The following is a 20,840-nucleotide window of genomic DNA, read 5'->3' on the forward strand; positions in this document are numbered from 1 at the left end:
TTTATCCAATCAGATTCACGCTCACGTGTTCTCTTGCCCAATCAGAACTCTCGGCTCGTCCAGAACGCGGAAGTGAAGGGACTGTTTTTACACGAGGTTGCTCCCGAATCGCGAATAAATAAATAAAAGAAAGAAAACCAGGCGAATGTTAGGAAGTGAAAGCATTTAGTGTCGGTTGCGCGTTACATCCCAAAAGTATATAAATGTAACAGATCAGGCAAAAAAGGAAAAAAAACCTTTTTGTGTAGAACTGAAAGGGCCTGGCAGCATGACATGGAGTACAGTATAGCTAGACTAAACCCATGATCAAATAGCAAAAAGTGCATCTACAGTATATCATGACTTTATTTTTGCTTTTCTAAGTTTATAAAGTCATTGTAGCGTCTCCTGCTGCTCAGATGAGCAGTCCTCAGAGGTGTCCAGGAGAACTGGAGGAGGAATGGAGTGGAGCAAAGAGGGTGTGCCTCAGGGTTCAACACGAGGACCTCACTACAGAGCCTAAAGCTGCCACTCTGGAGCGTCTCTCTGTCAATATGGAGTCCAGCAATGCCTCTAATGAGGTGAAACATGCCACTGTAGGATCTTCAGCTGCCAGTCTGGGGGCTACAGGTGCCACTGAAGAGGCTTTTGTTGCCACTGTGGAGTCTAAAGCTACCACGATGGAGTCTTCTGTTGTAGCTGCCATTTTGGAGGATAAAAACGCCACTTTCGGGGTAGAAGGTGCCACTATGGAGTCTTCTGTTGCTAGTCTGCAGTCTACAGATGCCACTTTGGGGTCTAACACAACTTTATGGTGTAACAGTGCCACTTTGGGGTCTGACAGAGTGGCTTTGGAGTCTATTGATGCCTATTTGAGATCTAATGATGCTACTTTGGGGTCTAACCATGTCTCTTTGGAGTCTAATGATGCCACTTTGAGGTCTAATGATGCCACTTTGGAGTCTAATGATGCCACTTTGAGGTCTAATGATGCCACTTTGGGGTCTAATGATGCCACTTCGAGGTCTACTGATGCCTCTTTGAGGTCCAGTGATGCCTCTTTGGAGTCTTCCATTGCTACTCTGAAATCTGTTGGTGCCTGTGAGAAGGTAGAAAGCAGCAACATTCAAGTGGTTAGTTACTCTGGCACAGTTCGTCATCTTATAGTGCAAATTTATTAGAATTTTTAAAATGTTACTATAAGCTTAGTTATAGTAAAATTGTTAAATTCTAAAGCCATATTCTGCTGCCTTTTCTCTTTAAATCCACTGTTTGTTTTTCACTCTCTCTCCATCATCAGTCGGTGATCATACCGGTGTATAACGGTGCTAAATGGCTGGATGAATGTCTTCAGGCTGTTTTAGATCAGGACTTCCAGGGCACTTTGGAGATCTCAGTGTTTGACGACGCCAGTACGGTACGCAGACTTCATGGTCATTTTAAATCTTGCTAGTAATATAAATATAGCAACGTATTTACAGTTCGAAGATACGGACTGCACTCCTGCAGCAGCGTCTGAGACATTTACTTTTTTATTATTATCGCAAGCGGAAGCTGTTTTTTTTTTTTTTTTTTTTTTTTTTTAATCAAACCATTAAACTCTGTGATATGTGTCCGCTAGACATACTGTGAATTTTATTGTAGATTGGAATTGAATAATTTGGAGTTAATATTTTTTTTTCTAAATCTTCCTAAATTTCTCTCTCTCAGGATAACTCCAGAGGGATTGCTGAAAGCTGGAGAGAAAGGCTGAGGATGAGAGGCGTTACCATGGTGATATCAGGCCATAATACAGACAGACCAAGAGGAGGTGTGTGTGTGTGTGTGTGTGTGTGTGTGTGTGTTCAAGGCAGTGTGCTTTCCTTCTCAGTGCCATGATGACTGATGACTTGAAGGCTGTTGTTTTTGTCTTGTTTAGATCAAGGATTCTTAAACATAGCTATCTAATGTTTAGTTTTTCACACACATGATTGGCTCTTACATTTTATGACATCATAACATCAGCCTATTACATGGTCAGTATCATAGGAACCACATCTCAAAGTCTTGTCTTGGGTCTTGTGGCTGAAATATTACTTAACACGAGAAAAATGTCAGCGGAAAAGCAGTAAAAAAAAAAAAAAAAAAGCAAGCATTTGTTCAAAAAGTGAACTAATTTGCTAGGTTTCACATTGCGCTAGTTACGGATAAACACTAAGGTTAGCATGAGCTAAAGTATACAGATATATCGTCGTATCACCTAGCTATAATTTACAGGGAAAGAAAAGTATAAATGTTATAATGCTACATAGTGTTGGCATTAGCGCACACACACACACACACACACACACACACACACACACACACACACTTTTAGTTCTTTAACACTAATGTGTGGCTCTCTTTCTGTCCTCAGTTGGATTTGCCAAAAACAAAGCTGTGGCTCAAAGCTCTGGACGATATCTGTGCTTCCAGGATGCGGTGAGTGGTGTGTGTGTGTGTGTGTGTGTGTGTATACACATCCAGTGGATTTGTGAAGATGTTGTGGTGCTGAAGCAGGTGTCTCTTGCAGTTCACTAAGTGTTTGACAAATCTGTCAGAAGAAAAAGAAAAGATTAAGGTGTGTGTGGAGGCCAGTAGGAAATATCTGGCTGTTTTGTGCTGACACTTGGGAAAGAAATGGCTTGAATCACTGTGATATCCATCAGATGTCCTACACACACACACACACACACACACACACACAAAAACACTAAAGCCTGCCAACTTCAAGTTCTCAAAAACATGCCAGAAACCATACATCATACATTACTTTGGTGCGTCTGTGTGTGTGTGTGTGTGTGTGTGTGTGTGTGTGTGTGTGTGTGAGAGAGAGAGAGAGAGAGAGAGAGATACACAGATATGAAACCTGTCCAGGGCACAAAAGCCAAAACACACACACATACACACACACAAGATCATGAGAAACACCATGTACCTGGAAACACACTGTTTCCCATATGCAGAAATCAGGCTGTGTGTGTGTGTGTGCGTGTGTGTGTGTGTGTGTGTGTGTGTGTGTGTGTGTCTGTCTGTCTGTCTGTCTGTCTTCAGGTCAGCTTGACAAGGCCAGAGTTGTTGACAATTCAGCTCTGATTTGTTTGAAATAAAGACAGAGAGGCGATAGAGACAGAGTGTGAGAGAGTGAAGGAGAGCAAGAAACTGGGGGAGGGGGAAAGAGAGGGAGAGAGAGGGAGAGAGAGAGAGAGAGAGAGAGAGAGAGAGGCAGAACCACAGTGGTCCTGGGAGACAAAGAGACAGACAGATAAGATACAGGGAGAGGAAGAGTGAGGCATCAAAAATGGGGAGGGAAAATGAGAGACAGAGAGAGAAAGAGACAGACTGACTCAGTGAGACAGGCTGAAAGACAGATAGATATAGGAAAAGAGAGAGAGAGAGAGGGAGAGAAGGAGACAGATGCAGGGATAGAACCATAGAGTGTGAGAGAGGCAGAGAGACAGACTATGGAAGAGAAAAGACAGAGAGATGGACAGACAGAAGAAGAGAATTAGATGGAGATACCAAGAGAGAAGCAAACCGATATGTTTAGAGAGAGAGAGTGAGAGAGAGAGAGAGAGAGAAATACATATAAACGTTTCTACACTCATTGGCCATTTTATCAGGTCCACAGTTCACTGTATGTGTACAGTTACTGATTGTAGTCCATTTGTCATTCTGCAAGTATTGGCACCCCTCGACTCTGTCCAGAGTGTAGATACAATTTTATAGGAAGGTATATTTACTAAACTAGAAAGTATCTAACTGAGTGTGTGTTTGTGTGTGTGTGTGTACGGAGGTTGAGTAAGACGTACAGATTGAGTAACACAGAGCTCACTGCTGCATCTGCTTCTCTTCACCCAGCTCTCCATTTGCTCCAGCTATGAGTCACAACGTTCCACGCTGCCAGGCTCGGGCTGGAGAGAAGAGAAACGTTCTCACATTTAATATTCACAACCTTTTTGGTCAAGTTTACGGTTGCTAAAGTGCCTCTCGGGAGCCAACCAACAAGTTTAAGTTTAAGTAGCAGATGCAGTATGTTCTTGGCCAGCCTGTGGAGGAAACGTTCTCCAGCATGACATGACCATCAGGCACTCACCTGAAACCATGGTTTCTCCATGAAAACATTACATCGTCAGTCGACTAATTGGTTTATTGACAAAACTGATTGCTGCCCTGTTGCTGCGTGTCCAAATATTTTACCAACAGAGTTGCCAAGTGTTTTATTTCTCCAGTGGGATATTCTGACCACCAGCTGGGCTTTGTCATAGCGAGAGTGTCAGATTTTCCTACTAGACCATCAGATTGGCATTTTAATCTGAAATTTTTGCAGGACAGTTTTTCATGGAAGGTCAAGGGCTGATGGTAGATTGAGAAAGCAAAAAGGACATTTTGTGAACAGCTCACTGCTAACTCAAGCTTCAGAAATGGAGATGCTCTTTGTACAGCTTGAACCGAGTGCTAAAATTGACCTCATTTTATTAGAGAACTTGCAACAGAGCTAGGTTCCTTGGGGAGCTTTGGTGAGGTCTTATTTTACTTTTGTATGGAACACAACATGGGATGCACCAAATGCTTTCATTTTTTAAAAAATCTAGAACAGTGTTTCTCAATCCTGAGAAACTTGCAGTTCAACCTAGTCCGGGTTTGTTAATTAGCTGATAAGTTAAATACGATGAGTTGGATCTAGAGAAATCACCAGAATGTGCAGGGTAGAGGTTCTTCAGGACTAGGATTGAGAATCACTGATCTAGAACTGCTGAGTTTTCACCTTCTTGATGGTAAAGTCTTTTGGTTTGTTCCTCATTGGGGAACCTTAATAGTTCTATGTAAAACTCTACAGCAGAACGTTTTCTTTTTATGACAGTTTCCAGTTTCAAGCCCTTTAGAAAAGCTGTAATCAGTGACCATGCTCATTGATTGACCAAGCTGTGATCAGTGGTCAGAACAGTAACAAAGCTCTTTCTAGACCTTGTGGTTGGAATGTCATTGGACGTAGATCTGATATCCACCAGCCCTCCTCTTCTTCTCGTACTGGGAAGCACAGGGTGGCTGAATGGATGGGGGTACGCAAACCCAGAGCCCTGGAGTGGCATCTCTGAGTGCAAGAACTGAGGTCAGGTCTGTTGGACTGTTGGATCAGGTTGTAAGAAAATGTAACGGTCACTGTCAGCGAATTTCTGAAATACCCATTGGGGAGGCAGATGTAAAATATGGACTTTCCATTAGGGAATATCCAAACAGACAACATGGGTATTCCCCTTTGCTTTACCAGGCCATCTACAGATCAGTAAAAACCATTGCAGGAACAGACAAAGGATACATTAACTAGCTAAACACACCAGGTAAAGAAAAGTGCCAACACCAAGAGGATGTAACTGGCTAGGTTTAAAAATGGTAGCTAACATAGTATCATAACATATGGTGAGCTAGTCAGCTAGTTATGATCAGTAATCCAGAGTAAGTAAAGTGAAGGAGTTTAAGACCATGTAGCACATCATGTTTGCCCCCTCGACACGAAGTCATTGGCCATGTTTGAGCTGTGAGATGTGGTGTTTTGTCCTCATATTGCATGTAAAATATATTCTACGACTCTGGATAGCATTTTTTAATTTTTTCTCGGGATGTTTAAAAATACGAGTGGTTCCTTCTGCGTTGTCTTTATGTCAATCGTGTGAAGGGATACTGTGCATCTTTTGTCTGGAGGTCTATCAGCTAGGTGACTCCTCCCTACTGACGGACCCTCTGCAAGTGTTCAGTTAATGAACCTGTGACCTTCAGTAGTACCAGCAGTCCCTTCAGACATCAGGGGCCTTGAGCCTAGTATTACGGAAGGGATATTGTTTTGGTTTGATGAATGAATCCTTATTTGACCTTTTTGTGCAGTGCACATGGATACGCAGTTTGTTTTCACCGTTAGCTAAACGGTTCTGGTCATTGGGCAAAGTGTTGTTCATCTTTCAGTTGTTTGTCTTTAGGCCAAATCTCCCAATGAGGCAAGAATGTTTTAGTGCTGCTGAACTTTTTATTGTGTGTGTGGTGAGCACAAGCAGGAACCAGATGTCAGGGCAGGAATCACTGGATGCACATTTATAATAGCATATGTATTTTCATGGGTCTTAGGCAGGATCATGCTTATGACAGTGTTTATGGGTATCTGGGGGATCAGTGGTTGAAGACGGTGATTTATTGCTGAAACAACTATAATTATATTCATTTTTTATTTGGGGGATTATGCTGTTCTTTTCCAATTTTTCTGTTTGCTTTTTTAATAGCATATAATGACTTCATATTTTGTTTTTTTCCCTTTCTCTTCCTCTTTCTGTGTGTGTGTGTGTGTGTGTGTGTGAGAGAGAGAGAGAGATTGTGGAAAAAAATGGTGTGTATCTGTGAAAGTGAGTCACAGAGCAGCTGATGTGCAGAAGCAGATGTCGAAAGTAGGGTTGTGTGCATGTTTTGGCTGAGCCTTATTCATTTGTTGTTTTAAGTGTCTGGGCTTTAAGTGAACAAGCAAAAGTCATGACCTCTGACCTCTTTAACAGCTCCCAGACAACACACACACACACACGCTCCCTGTATTTAACTGCTGGTGGTTGCTGATCCTAGTGACTTCAAGTTACAGGTTTACTCAACATTCAGGCAAAAACTGTGGAGCTGAAGTTCGTAAGATATATTTAGAGGAAAAGAGAGAGTTTTGCTAGTAGAATCATTCTGTTAAGAGATTTATTTGGAATATTGTTGATGAACCTCAGTGCATATGTAGCTGTTAAATCACATATAAATCACTGATAGCTAAAGTTACCCTGTAACTACGCTTAGTGTCAACCGTTAACAGAATTTGAATGGGTCACGCCATCTTGGAAAAAAAGTCATGAACTTCAAGCTTTCTAATAAATTTCCAAGATCATGAATACCACAAGAGTGGGTACGATGTGATGTAAAAAGCAGCGATGCTGAACTATCTTTGCAGAATAAATATACAACAATGTAACCGACATAAGAGGTAGGGACTTCCTCTCTTCTATTTAAATGAAAAATAGAGGTATCAGTGTTAAACACAGCGTTAGTGTTACAACTGAACAAATCACTAACGCATACTTTACACATTTACTCCGCAGCTCTTCTAGATGGCTATAGAGTAAACGTGTAAAATACACGTTAGTATAAGACACGTCTGATTTTGTGTGTTTGTGTATGTTTTTCAGGATGATGTCATGATGCCCCAGAGAGTGAGACTGCAGTATGAAGCTGCTGTCCTGAACCCCGATACCGTGAGTTTGCTCATATACACACGTGGAAATATCACTGCTGGAGAGTGAGACAGATGTAACTCATCTGGAGTCATCACATCGTAGATAGACGAGTCCAAGTCAAGTTAAATCCAAATCCCTGACTACATCACTGGATAGGTGGGAGGATGGATGGATTGATGGATGTATAGATGGATGGATAGATGAATGGATGAATGGCTTAATGGATGGGTGAATGGATGGGTGAATGGATGGGTGGAGAGACTGACAGGTGGATGGATTGACGGATGGATGGATGGATGGATGGATGGGTGGGTCAAAGTATCAATGATAAGTTAAAGCAAAGCATTTAAAAAAAAAAAAAAAAAAGTCGACTTTAAAAAAGAAAATTCCATCTACATGGAAGTTCTGAGTTTGAGGGTTTTTCTCTCGGACAGCATGTCAGATATAAGCACTGTAGGAGCCAAGAACCTTTAGCTGTGCAAAGCTCTTCAGAAGAATCCTTTTTATACTTCTAGCGAACTGCTTGGAATTTTTCTCATCAGTTCTGAAGAGTTAGCTTGTGGTGTGTTAATGATTAACACCTGTGAGCACTCTGATGTTAGCGGAAGTTCATTAGGTTTAAGTTGAGCTAAACTTAACTTCTCTTCGTGTGTGTGTGTGTGTGTGTGTGTGTGTGTGTGTGTGTGTCCACATCCCTGCCGCGTCAGCAGTGCGGCTTGGTGAAAACCCCTCGGTGCTGTACAGGGTCTGGAATCTGGGGAACTTTCTGTGGTTTGGGGTTTTTTATGGTGCTCATTACCACCTCCAGCTATAATTCCATCCATTAAGAGAAAAGCAGCATGAAGAGAGAGGAACGACGAATGTTCCTTAAACTGCCTTCTTGTTATCCTCCGGTACACAAGTTCCGTTCTGATACCGAAGAACACAAGAACAGAGAACGAATAAAAGTGGTGTTGATCCTACACACATATGGAAGTATACACTCTTAAATAAGGAATAAGGGTTCCTCAAAGGTTCCTCAGTGGTCTTTTCCTTCTGTTCTACTTGGAGCCTTTTCTAAAAAGTCTATATAGAACCTTTAAGAGCCCAAACTGAAGAACTCTGTATTTTACAAGAGTGTGTTTAATGTTAATAATTGTGTTGAACCTACACGAATATGGAAGATGTATCAGCGTACCCTCTTAGAAAAAATGAGTTTCTCAAAGGCTCTTCAGTGGTGATGGTTGAATAGTTAAGGGTTCTGCTTGGAACCATTCCTAAACACTCTTTAGAGGTCTATTTAGAAACTTTAAGAGTCCAAACTAAAGAACACTGTAGAGTTAAAAGAGTGTAAACGGAGCAATTTTTTTTTTGGGAACCTAAAAAATGGAATAATGTTCCAGTATTTTGATGCGAGTTGTTTACTATTTACACCCACCGAAGTGTAAAGTTGTAGAACATACAGCATGGATACATTCAGCATACTGTGTGTTGTGTATAAAGTGGTGTTGTGATAAACCACTTGAGCTTTCAGGTCTTTTAATTTAACTAAAAAACAGTTAGAATATAATACGGAAGGTCTGTGTAGCTAGGAGTCTTGCTTATGTCTCGCGGTAAATAGCTAGCTAGCTGAATTAGCCTCATCCGTAAAGGAAGATTGTGTCTGCTGATGAATTTTAGCAATTAAGGGTTAGTTTGACCTTTTACCTCAGGTTAGTTTGAATTTTGACACCAGGACAAAACTGTGCAAGAAAAAAAAATGGAAAGTGTGAGGCAAAGACGTCGTTCTTGTGTGTTGTAGATTGTTGGGTGTCAGGTGAGGCGTATTCCAGAAGGTTCCACTGAGCGCTACACCAGGTGGATCAACACACTCAGTCCAGAGCAGCTACTTACGCAGGTAAAACACACACACACACACACACACACACACACACACACACACACACAAAGACTACTGCCATCAGATAAATTTGATGTCCACAAAAACTTTTTAATTGAAATAGTTTTATAGAATAACAAATACTGAGGTAAAGAAGAAAAACTTCAACAATCCACTGAATTATTGCCATGACAACGAAAAGCGCACCCTAATAATGAGGAAAAAAAAAAAAAAAAAAGCTGCCAGGACTCTCAAAAAAATAGGAAAAAAAACTTTGTGGATTTTTGAACACACACACACACACACTCTTTCACTGTGATCGTTGCGTGGGTGTTGTGTGATTTATAGCTATTTATCTTCAGGAAGTGGTGATGGTCACCTTTCATCTTCCTTTGCCATATTTGGGCGTGTTTGCGTCAGGATGTGTGCTAAAGCTTTGTGTGTGTGTGTGTGTGTGTGTGTGTGTGTGTGTGTCAGGAAAAGGGTGCGTCATGGTATGGTTTGAGAGGTCGCGTGCCATGGAGTCAAAGGTCACTGGAAACAGGATGTGTACCTGGAGACTGCTGTTTCCACACACACACACACACACACACACACACACACACACACACACACACGCACACAGACACGCACGCACGCGCGCACACACACACACACACACACAGCAGAAGAATCTGGTTCAGAGGGGACTGTAGATCAGTGGAACCCCCCCAGACTTGTGTGTGTGTGTGTGTGTGTGTGTGTGTGCGTGTGTGTGTGTGTGTTTTATTGTTTTGTATTTAGATAATTTGAAAACATTAAAAAGAGTTGTTTTCATTTTTAACTTTGGAAGCTGGGACAGACAGACAGAAAGGGGCGGGGCTTGTGTGTGTGTGTGTGTGTGTGTGTGCGTGCGTGTGTGTGTGTGTGTGTGTGTGTGTGGAGAATAAGAGAATACAGTGTTCAGATTGTGTCAGGAGCCGCTCTCGCTCTCGTATAGATAACTCAGAGATTCTGCAAACAGCTGCTGGGTTCCGAGTCACTTAATAAAGGATTTCTCTATGAAGAGTCTCTCACACGCTTCGTTAAACGTGGCGTATGAATGTAGCGTTTGACAAGAGCAGCAGCATGACTGGAATCCAGGTCAAAATTTAGGCCACAGTTCTGATCATCAGAAACAAAAACAGCCACATGACACAGCTTGCAGCAAGCAGAAACATTTTCAAGGATTATTCCGGAGAGAGTGAATATTAAAGTGCAGCCGTAATATGTTCAATTCTTCTTATAACGTAGCGTATATTATATCAGTGTCGAATTTTTAAATAATAATGCTAATGATAACTTATGAAATAATCGTTATTATTATTATTTTAAATTTTAAGTTTTTTTAAAAAAATTCATTTTAGAAATTTTTGAATTAGGAAATAATTTTAATGATAATAATAATAATGACTTGTTTATTTATTTATCTATTTATTAAAACATGAAAAAACCCAACAACAAAACGTTTTGTTGAAGCCCCCTGGCAGTTGATTACAGCTTTAAGTTTTAGGGTTTGACGCTACATCTGGAACACATCTGGATTTATGGATCTTTTCCTATTCCTGTCTGCTGAATCTCATAAGCTCTGTCAGGTTGGATGAGGAGCGTCTCTGTACCAGTAATTACAGGTCTCTGCAGAGGTGTTCAGTGAATTTCAAGGTCAGGCTCAAGGCCACTCAAGGACATTCAAACACTTGTCCTGAAGCCACTCCCACTTTGTCTTGGCTGTGTTTCGGGTCATTGTCTGGTTAGAAGGTAAATATTTGAGCCTCCTACGCTGCATTCCTGAGCGCTCTTCTTCAGGTTTTTCTCAGTACTTCGTACATCTTTCCTGTGATTTTGACAAACTTCCCAGTTGCTGCTGCTGCAAAAATAAAAAATAAAAAATCTCTGGGAATTGTCCAAGCGTCTGGTTTCCTCCGGATGTAATGCTTGGCATTTGTGCCAAAGAGTTCAGTTTTGGTTTCCTCAGACCACTGAATCTGAGGAATTAGCCGCTCTGACATTTAGGTGGAGAGCTGCAGAAATTGTTGTCCTTTTGTCACGTTCTCCGTCTCCGTCTTAGTCCCGTTCCTGATTAACCCCCCCGTCCCTTGTTTTGCCTGGACTCCAGCTCTACGCAGAGTCTCAGAGGTTTGCTCACATGGACATCGATAGATTTATTTTTGTCCGATGACATGAATCCTCACAACATTTTAACTCTGTCTCTTTCTGATTAAAAACAGCGTCGGATTTCAATAGGGTGTGTGTGTGCACATTCCGCCATTCCATCCCTCCACCCTCCACACACACACACACACACACACACACACACACACACGCACACACACACACGCACACATGCAGGGCTTCCAGAGGTCAGCAGCTTTCACCCATCAGAAGTTTCAAAACTGTGCTACGTTAATGAAACCGCAACCGCAGCCAACGCATTCCTTCGACTTTGAATTTAAAGCTCCACTTTGACTCGTTCAGTAGCGAGACGCTTAAACCTCTGGTGTACCGCTGTGTCATACTGTGCTGGAACCATCACTCACATCTGCAGGTTTTATTAAACTTTATTTCGTTTCTGGGGACATTTGGTTTAAAACCTCTGTAGACACACACACACACACACACAGTGAGAAATATGATATACCGTATGCCTATAATAAGCTGAATTGCACAGTGGTCAGCATTCATCTGAAAAATATTAGCTATGGATATTTTATGACTTGGAGAATTAGTCATCGCCCCGTACCTTACGAAAGCCCTGTGTATCTGGAGGGTATTTCGTGTGTGTGTGTGTAATAATATGACTATATGCAGGCTCGTGTCACATTTCAGGTCTACACCTCTCACGGACCAACGGTCGTCATGCCAACATGGTTCTGCTCGCGCCATTGGTTCCAGAAAGTCGGAGCTTTTGATGAAGGAGGCAAGGTGAGTCTGAGGGTTGAATACTTTCGTTCCGACGCAGGATCGGATCTGGGCTTGTTGGGAGTGAGTCTCAACATTGCACACTGTAGAATTTCATCCAAACCACAAAATACTCCATGCAAATGACGTAGGTGTTCACAAGACGCCCCACTTTCAGGCACCAGGATGGTGAGCTCATTGCAAATACCAGCAAACCAAAGCATCTTTCATCCTCAAGCGCAGGTGAACAAATGGGTGCGAAGCAGACTTTCTCAGCTGAAGGCAAATGATATGCAGTAATCTCTGGGTGGTGGCCAGTCACATTGTTGAATGTTTGGTCCCAGTCAAGCCTCAGTGAAATCAGTGCAAGACACAGCAGTCAGATAGCATCTGTATCCTGAAGCCAATCCTTGATTACAGCAGTACAATGAGTGAAAAAGACCTTTTTATACCTCCAACTCAAGCAGGAAATCATTTATCATCGGGTTAAAACATGTTGAAACAGGAACATTAGGACATTACTTGGAATTAGATCTTTTTTTTAAAAAAAAAAAAACAAATTAAATGTATCCCAAAACATGTCTTGTTAGTAATGGCACCTCTGCTTCAGTATAGTAATGCTGCGTTCATGGTGCATTGTAAGTGGTAATGACAATTACGAAATTTGACGTGCAAAGTGGGGAAAAAAAACAAAACAAAAACAAACATGGACGCCTCCACGAACGTGAGTCTGTTGTTTACTCTGTCAGAGCGTGTAAAGCTCATAAAAAGCTACTTTAACTGCAGTTTTACAGTCACAGGCCTGAGTAGCTGCTGGTTCTTTTCTACTGTAGTGACCTACAAACATTCATGCAGCATTTTGGACTGAAATAGCAAGTAGCATTAGCAAAAGGCTAGCTGGCTAACATTAGTGATAGCTCTAACGTTGATAATAACCTTCTTAAAGCAGTGATTAGTATGATTAGGGTTACAGATTTAACCAAGTGCTGTGTCTGTATATTCACTGATCTAAAGCAAGTGCTGCTATAAACTCATTTAAAAGTAGAGAAGTGGAACTTTACACTGTTCACAGTGAGAGCGGCCATGCTGAATCGACGTCACTCTGTTAACGGGGAAGGAACTGGTAGCTGAGAAGACTACTCCACGTTAATGAGTTAAAATTGCAAGTTGAGGGGTGTTTTCGGTGGCTTTTACCCGTTGTACACGGGAAATTAAATTACATTACACCTGCGTTTCGCCAGCACAGCTCGGCATGCACTTCCCTCTGGAGAGATAAACCTGCCCATGAAGCAGCCAGATTCTGGTGAAGGAAAGTGTTTTCCTTCATTTCACTTCAATATAAGTCGCATTATTCGATGCCCCACCCCCTGGGAACTGATCACTTTCATCCACAGTGCAGTCGCGCCTGAGATCGGTTACAGCAAAACCCCAGACTGCTGGTTTTCTAGACTGCCCCCGAGTCCGAAAACAGCTTCACACGTGACCAACCGTATCGAATTCTCAATGCAAACGCCCTCGAGAGTGACGTTATATCAACCAATCAGAGCTTATTTTTCCTTGCTCAAGCACCTCCCACTCTCTCCCTCCCTCAGGGGGTTCCGGAGGATTTGCTGTGGTTCTACCAGAGTCTTCGCCAGGGAGGGGGCGTGATCCGAGTGGACGAGTGTCTGCTGATTTACCGCTACCACGAGCATGCGGCAACACACTCTGTACTAGAGTAAGTACACACAACACACACACAGAGCTAAATGGAGCTTGACACTAAGACCAAATGCCATCACAAGGAGACATTTAAAACCTTAGCCATGACCTCGACTGGAAAAGGTTCAGGGTCCCTCCTCAGGGAATGTCTGACGCTTGTCAACTGGAAGGTTGTGAATTCAAATCCCAGGACAGCCGCTGTGTGCCCCTCAGACAAGGCCTCTAACCCTCAACTGCTCAGCTCTGTGCTCGGATTGCGCTGTGGTGGACAAGTCATCAAGTTAATAGTGCTGTTTTCAGCTAAAGCTCCCAACCTGGAACTTCCAACCTCTGACTTGGAAAAACAACACAAACATCTTTGAGGTGCTACTCAGAATGATCTCCTCAACCCCAAGTTCAGAGTATGACGTCACATCAGCAGGAAATAAAACACCACTTCTGTATCGTTCAGTGAGATTGTAGTAGTATTTAATATAGACCAGTCAACAGACAGTAGGTTAAACCTAAACACTTAACATCACAAAGTTATCCCTCATATCACTAACATTAGCTACACTTACAGCTTTTCCTCTGACTCTTACAAAGCGCTGACACTGGAGACTCCTTCCATACATGTTACATAAACATCTCCTTACAGATGATTGTCTCTGAAATGGACTGTATATAGTTTCCATTTATTCGTTTTATATAACACCGTGTTACTCATCTTCTCCTTCTCTGCATGTGTATCTCTCTCTCGCTCTCATTCACTCTCTCTCTCTCTGTGTCTCTCTCTCTCTCACTCTCTCACTCTCTCACTCTCTGTGTCTCTCTCTCGCTCTCTTTCTCTGAATTTCTCGTGTTGGGAAAACAGTGAGATTTTCACACCGATTTTCAATTAGCCACAGTAAGCCTGAGTTTCAGAATCTGAAACACTATCCTTGTACCCACATATGTGTGTGTGTGTGTGTGTGTGTGTGTGTGTGTGTGTGTGTGTGTGTGTGTGGGTGTGTATGAGAGAGTGAATGAGGGGAAAGTAAAAATAAAAGGTTCTCCATGATGACTCACTGATGCTGGACAGAAATGAACACTTTCACAATCAATTGTATTATTCTCTCTCTCTCTCTCTGTGTGTGTGTGTATGTGTGTGGCCACATAGAGAGCATAAAACATGTGTTTCTCTGGAGATGATTAGCTCTAACTGATACCATATGCTTCCTTTCATGATCTTGCAACAAATTAATTACAATGAAATCAGTAAGAATACAATAAGAAACAAAAAAAACCAAAAGGAAACCAATGATCAGGCTTCAGTTTAGCCTGTGTGTGTGTGTGTGTGTGTGTGTGTGTGTGTGTGTGTACGATATTGTAATATATTACAGTATTGTCATCGGTTCCTTTTTTGGGTAATATTTCAGTTCAAATAGACAGCTACCTTCTAAGCTTCCTAATTTAGAAAAAGAAAAAAAAACAAAAACAATGAGCTTTTAATGTGATCCATGAGCCAATCGCAGTACAAACTCACACACACACACACACACACACAAGCTGAAGAACTTCTTACTCACAGTTTTCTACACAAAATATCCTGATTGTACGGAAAGGGGATGACGAAAAATGTTAGTGGTCCAAATTCTGATTTCCAGAGACAAATTTATCAACATTAATATGCTTTGTGTAAAATGAAATTAAAATCTATCATATTATTTCGATTTATTATTAATTTAAAAATATATTTCTGTAAATAATACAGATAATAAAATATTTCAAATGTATTTTTTACAATTTTCATCCTCAAAAATATAAATGTTTTGCTTTAAATGCAAAATTTAAAACGGCTAAAAATAATATTGTTATCTTCTGGCGTCTTTTTTTTTCCCATTAAGCAGAAACTTTGAGCCAGAAACACATTTTTGTGTATTGAGATCATAAACCATAATCAGCTGTGAGGAATTCTAACAATGTGGAATCTTTGGGAATACCAGGAATCTTCTTGGCATGAGCGGCATCTTCACTCCTGCGTGCTGAATCTGTGGCATTTAGAGGTCAAGTGTTAAAAATGCCCTCCCATGATGTGTGTGTGTGTGTGTGTGCGTGCTTGTATAGTCTTATTGCGCTCTGTTCCAAGGTTTAATGACTCTCTCAGTTCAAAGACTTGCGTAAAGGAAGTAGTGCGTTTCTTTAAATAACCTGAAAGAGAGATCCTCCTTTTCCTTCTGTCCTTCATTTCCTTTTCTCCTTCTTCCTCCCTGACTCCTCTTTGTGTCTTGTTGTGTGTCTGGGGTCGGTTTCTGACTGGGATTCATTTATAGCTATACATTTAGCTATACGTCAAATTCCTGTTGTATAAGAAGAGTTAGCGTAACGCTTGAGCATCAGGTTCCTTGCTAATATCACATTACATTACTTAACATTGTATCACAGTTTACAATATAGTTATAATATTGCATTTTTTTTTTTAAAAAGTCCATGTAAATAATCACAAGTCTTCACTTAAATCAGCGTAAAAATGCACATAAAAACTCAAAACACACTCTGACAACCTGCAAACACAAATATGACTAGCAAGATTTTAAAATAAAAATAAAAAAACAGCTATTTTTTTAAGATCTTGTACCAAACTTTGACTTACACTGTACCCTGTTTGTCGGATGACATCACATTAGCAATCTAAGTCACGTTTGTAAACTGTGTTTTTATACTATCCACGATAATAGTAGTGTGAACGCTAGCTTCGGTGAAAACTTCGTGTTAAGTGCAACAGCGTGAACGACTTCTGGCAGTCGACAAACGCGAACGTGACTGTTAATCAGAGAAGGAAGGAAAACGTTATCTAGGAGATAAGCTATCATACAGTCACAATTGTAATGTCTGATTTACTTTTCACTCCTTTTCTGCTGTCGAGCTGCAGTGTGCTGACCCCTGATTCAGTAAAGGTCGTTGTGTTGAACTTTGGGAGTAGCTGGTAGCTCTGGTTTATGTGCAGGGAAACCATCTGGAACCTCCGAGTGCACTTCTTGGAGGAGAGAGTGCTCGGACAATGGGATTCATTCACCATATGGAATGCTGGGAAACAGGGACGGAAACTGTACCGCAGCCTGACATCCACCAATCAGAAGAAGGTATGAGACAATAGCTGTAAACGAGTGCAGATTTGTATTAATACGTTTTAATAAGCTATCGTTTCTATAGCAACAGCTCATTCACTGGGACAGGGACAGGTACAGCGCTCCACAGAAATGTATTTTTAATAAATACGTTTTTTTTTAATATTTACTTTGCAAGAGAGAAAAAAAGAGAGGCTGGTGAGGGAACGAGTGTTTATAGTATAACATTAAATGTAACTGTAAATGGATTAAAAGTACCATGTGTTGCTTTTGAATTAAAGATTAACTGTAATCATTAGCAACTTGATACGGTATAAGAGGAATAACACACTTGGGGACATGCTGTTTTAGGAAAACAATCAGTTTTGGTATGGTGACAGTAACTCCGCATCATCACACCACCACGTCACTCCTTATTTTACCGTAACAGCAACACACCCAGTGTTTTATTCCTTAAATGAAATACGTTTCATATGAACGTAACACAGTGATGTGTAAAAAAATATTATACAATAGCAGGCTAAAGTTATTTTTAGCTGGAACGGCGATAATGGTGGACAGGCCACGCCCACATGTGACAACGCTGTAATATCCTGACGACACACACACCTGGATTGACTTGATGCTTACTAGTGCGTTATTTTATTTCAACTAAACTGATACAAAAGCTGATGAACGAAGTGGAATTGGGTTTAAGTTTTTGTCTGGAGGAGTCTCTGTTCAGCTAAATTTGCTAGCTAGCTAGCAATAACCTCCTGTGTTAACTAGGAGCTCGTTAGTGGAACGTAAGCGTGGATTAGTACGGCTACGGCAAGTTTGCAGCGCGTGAATCTGGAAGCTGCTAGCATTAAGGGCAAGTAAGCAGAATCCTCCTCAGTTTGTGGGTTTGTTAACAACTTTTCTTGTTCTGCGAATGTACGTCCGTTGTTCATGCTGAGAAACAGCCACTGTTACAACGACACTGTTTTCTACTTTGAAACCGATGTAGTGTTCTGTGATCTGTCACTTTAGCTAGTTAAAGTGAGTGTTTTCAGTTTGTTGCTAGTGTGTGCAATAGTTTCAGTGTTTATTTTCACTCATTACTATGGCAGCTGTTACTGTGTTTCATAGACTTTGGAATAGAATGTCTCACACACACACACACACACACACACAGATGAGTTCATCTGCTTACAAATCTGGAAGATCTGTATTAATCTGTGTGTGTGTGTGTGTATGTGTGTGTATGTGTCCTTTTGTGAGTTCCTCATAGTTATCGAAATGCCTGACGTGTGTGTGTGTGTGTGTGTGTGTGTGTGTGTGTGTGTGGCAGGTGAAAGCATTCTGTGATGTAGACGAGAACAAAATTAAAAAGGGCTTCTACACATATGAGGAATCAAAGGTAACATCACACACACTTAATTCTATCTTTGTAAGTTCTGTCTATTGACAGATTTGTCTGTTGTGTTATTGTTTTATTATTGTAGCTAAATAATGCTAACTTTAGAAAAAAAAAAAAATATATATATATATATATATATAAAACTTTCTAACATTATGGGGAAATTCGGTCTTCAGAAAAGCCTTAAAACATACACGTGTTTTTTTTTGTTTGTTTTTTTTTCCCCCCTTACAGGAACGTCCCAAACCCAGAGTCCCTGTGCTGCACTACAGAGACTCATCACCTCCATTTATAGTGTGTGTAAAACTGGTGAGTACCGTGTGTGTGTGTGTGTGTGTGTGTGTGTGTGTGTGTGTGTGTGTGTGTGTGTGTGCATGCATCGGTCTGTGTGTTAGTTATCAGCCGTGTTGTTTCCCCCTGCAGGTCTCTAGACTACATTATAATGGCATTATTACAGTTAGGTTGGAGAGACAGATCGTCTGGACAGACAGGAAATAAAGTCATAAAAGGCATAAAGTTTTCACTGATGACTACGCTACAAATGAATGCCTACCCCCCCTCCCCTCCCCCCAAACACACACACACACACACAAACCCCCAAACACACACACACACACACACACACATCAGGTATTTGGATAATTATGAGGACCTCACAGAGGGACACATATACACACACACACGCACGCATTAATAATTATGAGGACCCCACAAACACACACACACATACACAGGTCAGGTATTCTACTCATTATGAGGACCTTACAAAATAATTAAAACATTCACACACACACACGTCATGTATTCTACTCATTATGAGGACCTTACAAACTAATTAAAACATTCACACACACACACACACACTTGTCATGTATTCTACTCATTATGAGGACCTTACAAACTAATTAAAACATTCACACACACAGTGTTGTTTCAGAGTGACTGTAAGTGATGCTTGTTTCTTCCTTATCTTAATGAGGTTCCTGTGCGACCAATTACTAAACCACACACACACACACACACACACACACACTCTCTCTCACACACACACAGAGTCACTCTCTGTCTCTCTCTCTCTGTAGGATATGACCGGCGGCGTGTTAGAGGAGACTCTGCTCTCTCTCTGTTTAACGGAGGGAGTGGACTACTATCACTTCAACTGACTGATGGACAGATAACGGAGAGAAAGAACAAGTGAAGATGTGACACATGAAGACTGAACCACAGACAAAAGGAAAAGAGTTGGAGAGAAGAGAGAGGGAAATGGGACATGTTCGTGTGTGTGTGTGTGTGTGTGTGTGTGCTCAGTGTTACTGTATGTAGCTGATAAGTGCAGCGATTAGAGAGCAGCTCTGATTGGTCAGCGTGCTTTTATTGTTTACTTTTCTCTAAACCTCAAAACACTCATTCATCCTGTTATCTGTGTTTGTGTGTGTGTGTGTGTGTGTGTGTGTGTGTGTTAGTGTTACAGAGTGTTGAAAGACAGGAGTGTGGCCTTCATGGGCAGGAGGCAGACAGAGGAATGTGTGTGTTGTGTTAAGGCATTATCTGAGGTCAGCAGCCACGTTCCTCCCTGCGTGTGTGTGTGTGTGTGTGTGTGTGTGTGTGTGTGTGTGTGTGTGTGTGTGTAGGAGGGGAGAATTCAGGGAGTCTGTCTACTTAAATCAGTATGGAGAATTACTCTGATGTTTTTATCCCTTTTCATTTTCATTTTATTTACTCAAATGTTTTATTTATTCATTTTTTATTCAAATATCAGCACTTGTGGTGCTGTTGGTGCTCTTAATAAAGTTACTTAAGTTTTTATGATCTATTTGTGAACAGGAATTACTTCTGTGTGTGTGTTTGTGTGTGTAGGTGTGTGTTGATGCAATATTTATTTAAGATATTTGTTAGTGAGAAATGTAAAGGCTCTATTTGCAGTGCATATTTTCTAGTGTTAATTTTTTAGACACATTTAAATAATGCATTTAAAGAACAAAAATGAGTGTGTGTTCATGTGTGTGTGTGTGAGTGTGTGTGTGAGTGTGTGTGTGAGTGTGTGTGTGAGTGTGTGTGTGTGTGTGTGTGTTCAGAATGTGGAGAAATTAGGAAGCTGCTTGTTCTTTGCAGTGTTAATTAAACTGCAATATTATCACTAACAGAAATATTTTAATATTATTATAATCATAATATAATGCATAGGTTAGTGTGTGTGTGTGTGTGTGTGTGTGTGTGTGTGTGTGTGTGTGTGTTGTGTTTGCTCTTTGCAGCATTTCACTAAATTGTGTCATGTGGTGGAATGTGGCGACTCGGTTACGTCGCTGCTCTTTGCGCCATTTTCTCACGGGAAACATGCAGCGCCACCTGCTCCCGATTTCTCTAACACACAAACACACACACACACAAACACACACACACACACACTCTGAGAGACAGAGTGCGAGTGTGTGTCGGGTTATCGAATTAAAACATGGAAACAGCCCAAATCCGCTCTCCAATAACCGTGAGGATGTTCAGACCCAGAGACTCGAATCGGAGCTAAAACTCGAGTCCTGATCGGGTTCAGCCTGAAGCTTTTCATCACATGTAGAACTTCTTTTTTTCTCCACGTACACAAGTGTACTTATTTATTTATTTATTTACTTACTTACTTACTTACTTACATTTGC

General features: G+C 41.1%; 1 protein-coding gene across 1 annotated transcript; it reads left to right on the forward strand.

Annotated features, from left to right (window-relative positions):
- The first annotated feature begins 15 nt into the window (after positions 1 to 15).
- b3gntl1 (UDP-GlcNAc:betaGal beta-1,3-N-acetylglucosaminyltransferase-like 1) lies at positions 16 to 20,086 on the forward strand. Its single transcript, XM_034300141.2, has 12 exons — positions 16 to 1,112; positions 1,280 to 1,396; positions 1,690 to 1,789; positions 2,375 to 2,439; positions 7,200 to 7,265; positions 9,028 to 9,123; positions 11,950 to 12,045; positions 13,614 to 13,738; positions 16,688 to 16,823; positions 18,121 to 18,189; positions 18,424 to 18,498; positions 19,272 to 20,086. Exons 1-12 carry the CDS (start codon positions 399 to 401, stop codon positions 19,350 to 19,352), a joined length of 1,740 nt encoding a protein of 579 aa, XP_034156032.2. The 5' UTR covers positions 16 to 398; the 3' UTR covers positions 19,353 to 20,086.
- The last annotated feature ends 754 nt before the right edge of the window (positions 20,087 to 20,840 follow it).

Source organism: Pangasianodon hypophthalmus, chromosome 26 (assembly GCF_027358585.1).
Source record: "Pangasianodon hypophthalmus isolate fPanHyp1 chromosome 26, fPanHyp1.pri, whole genome shotgun sequence".
In the NCBI taxonomy this organism is placed as follows: Eukaryota; Metazoa; Chordata; class Actinopteri; order Siluriformes; family Pangasiidae; genus Pangasianodon; species Pangasianodon hypophthalmus.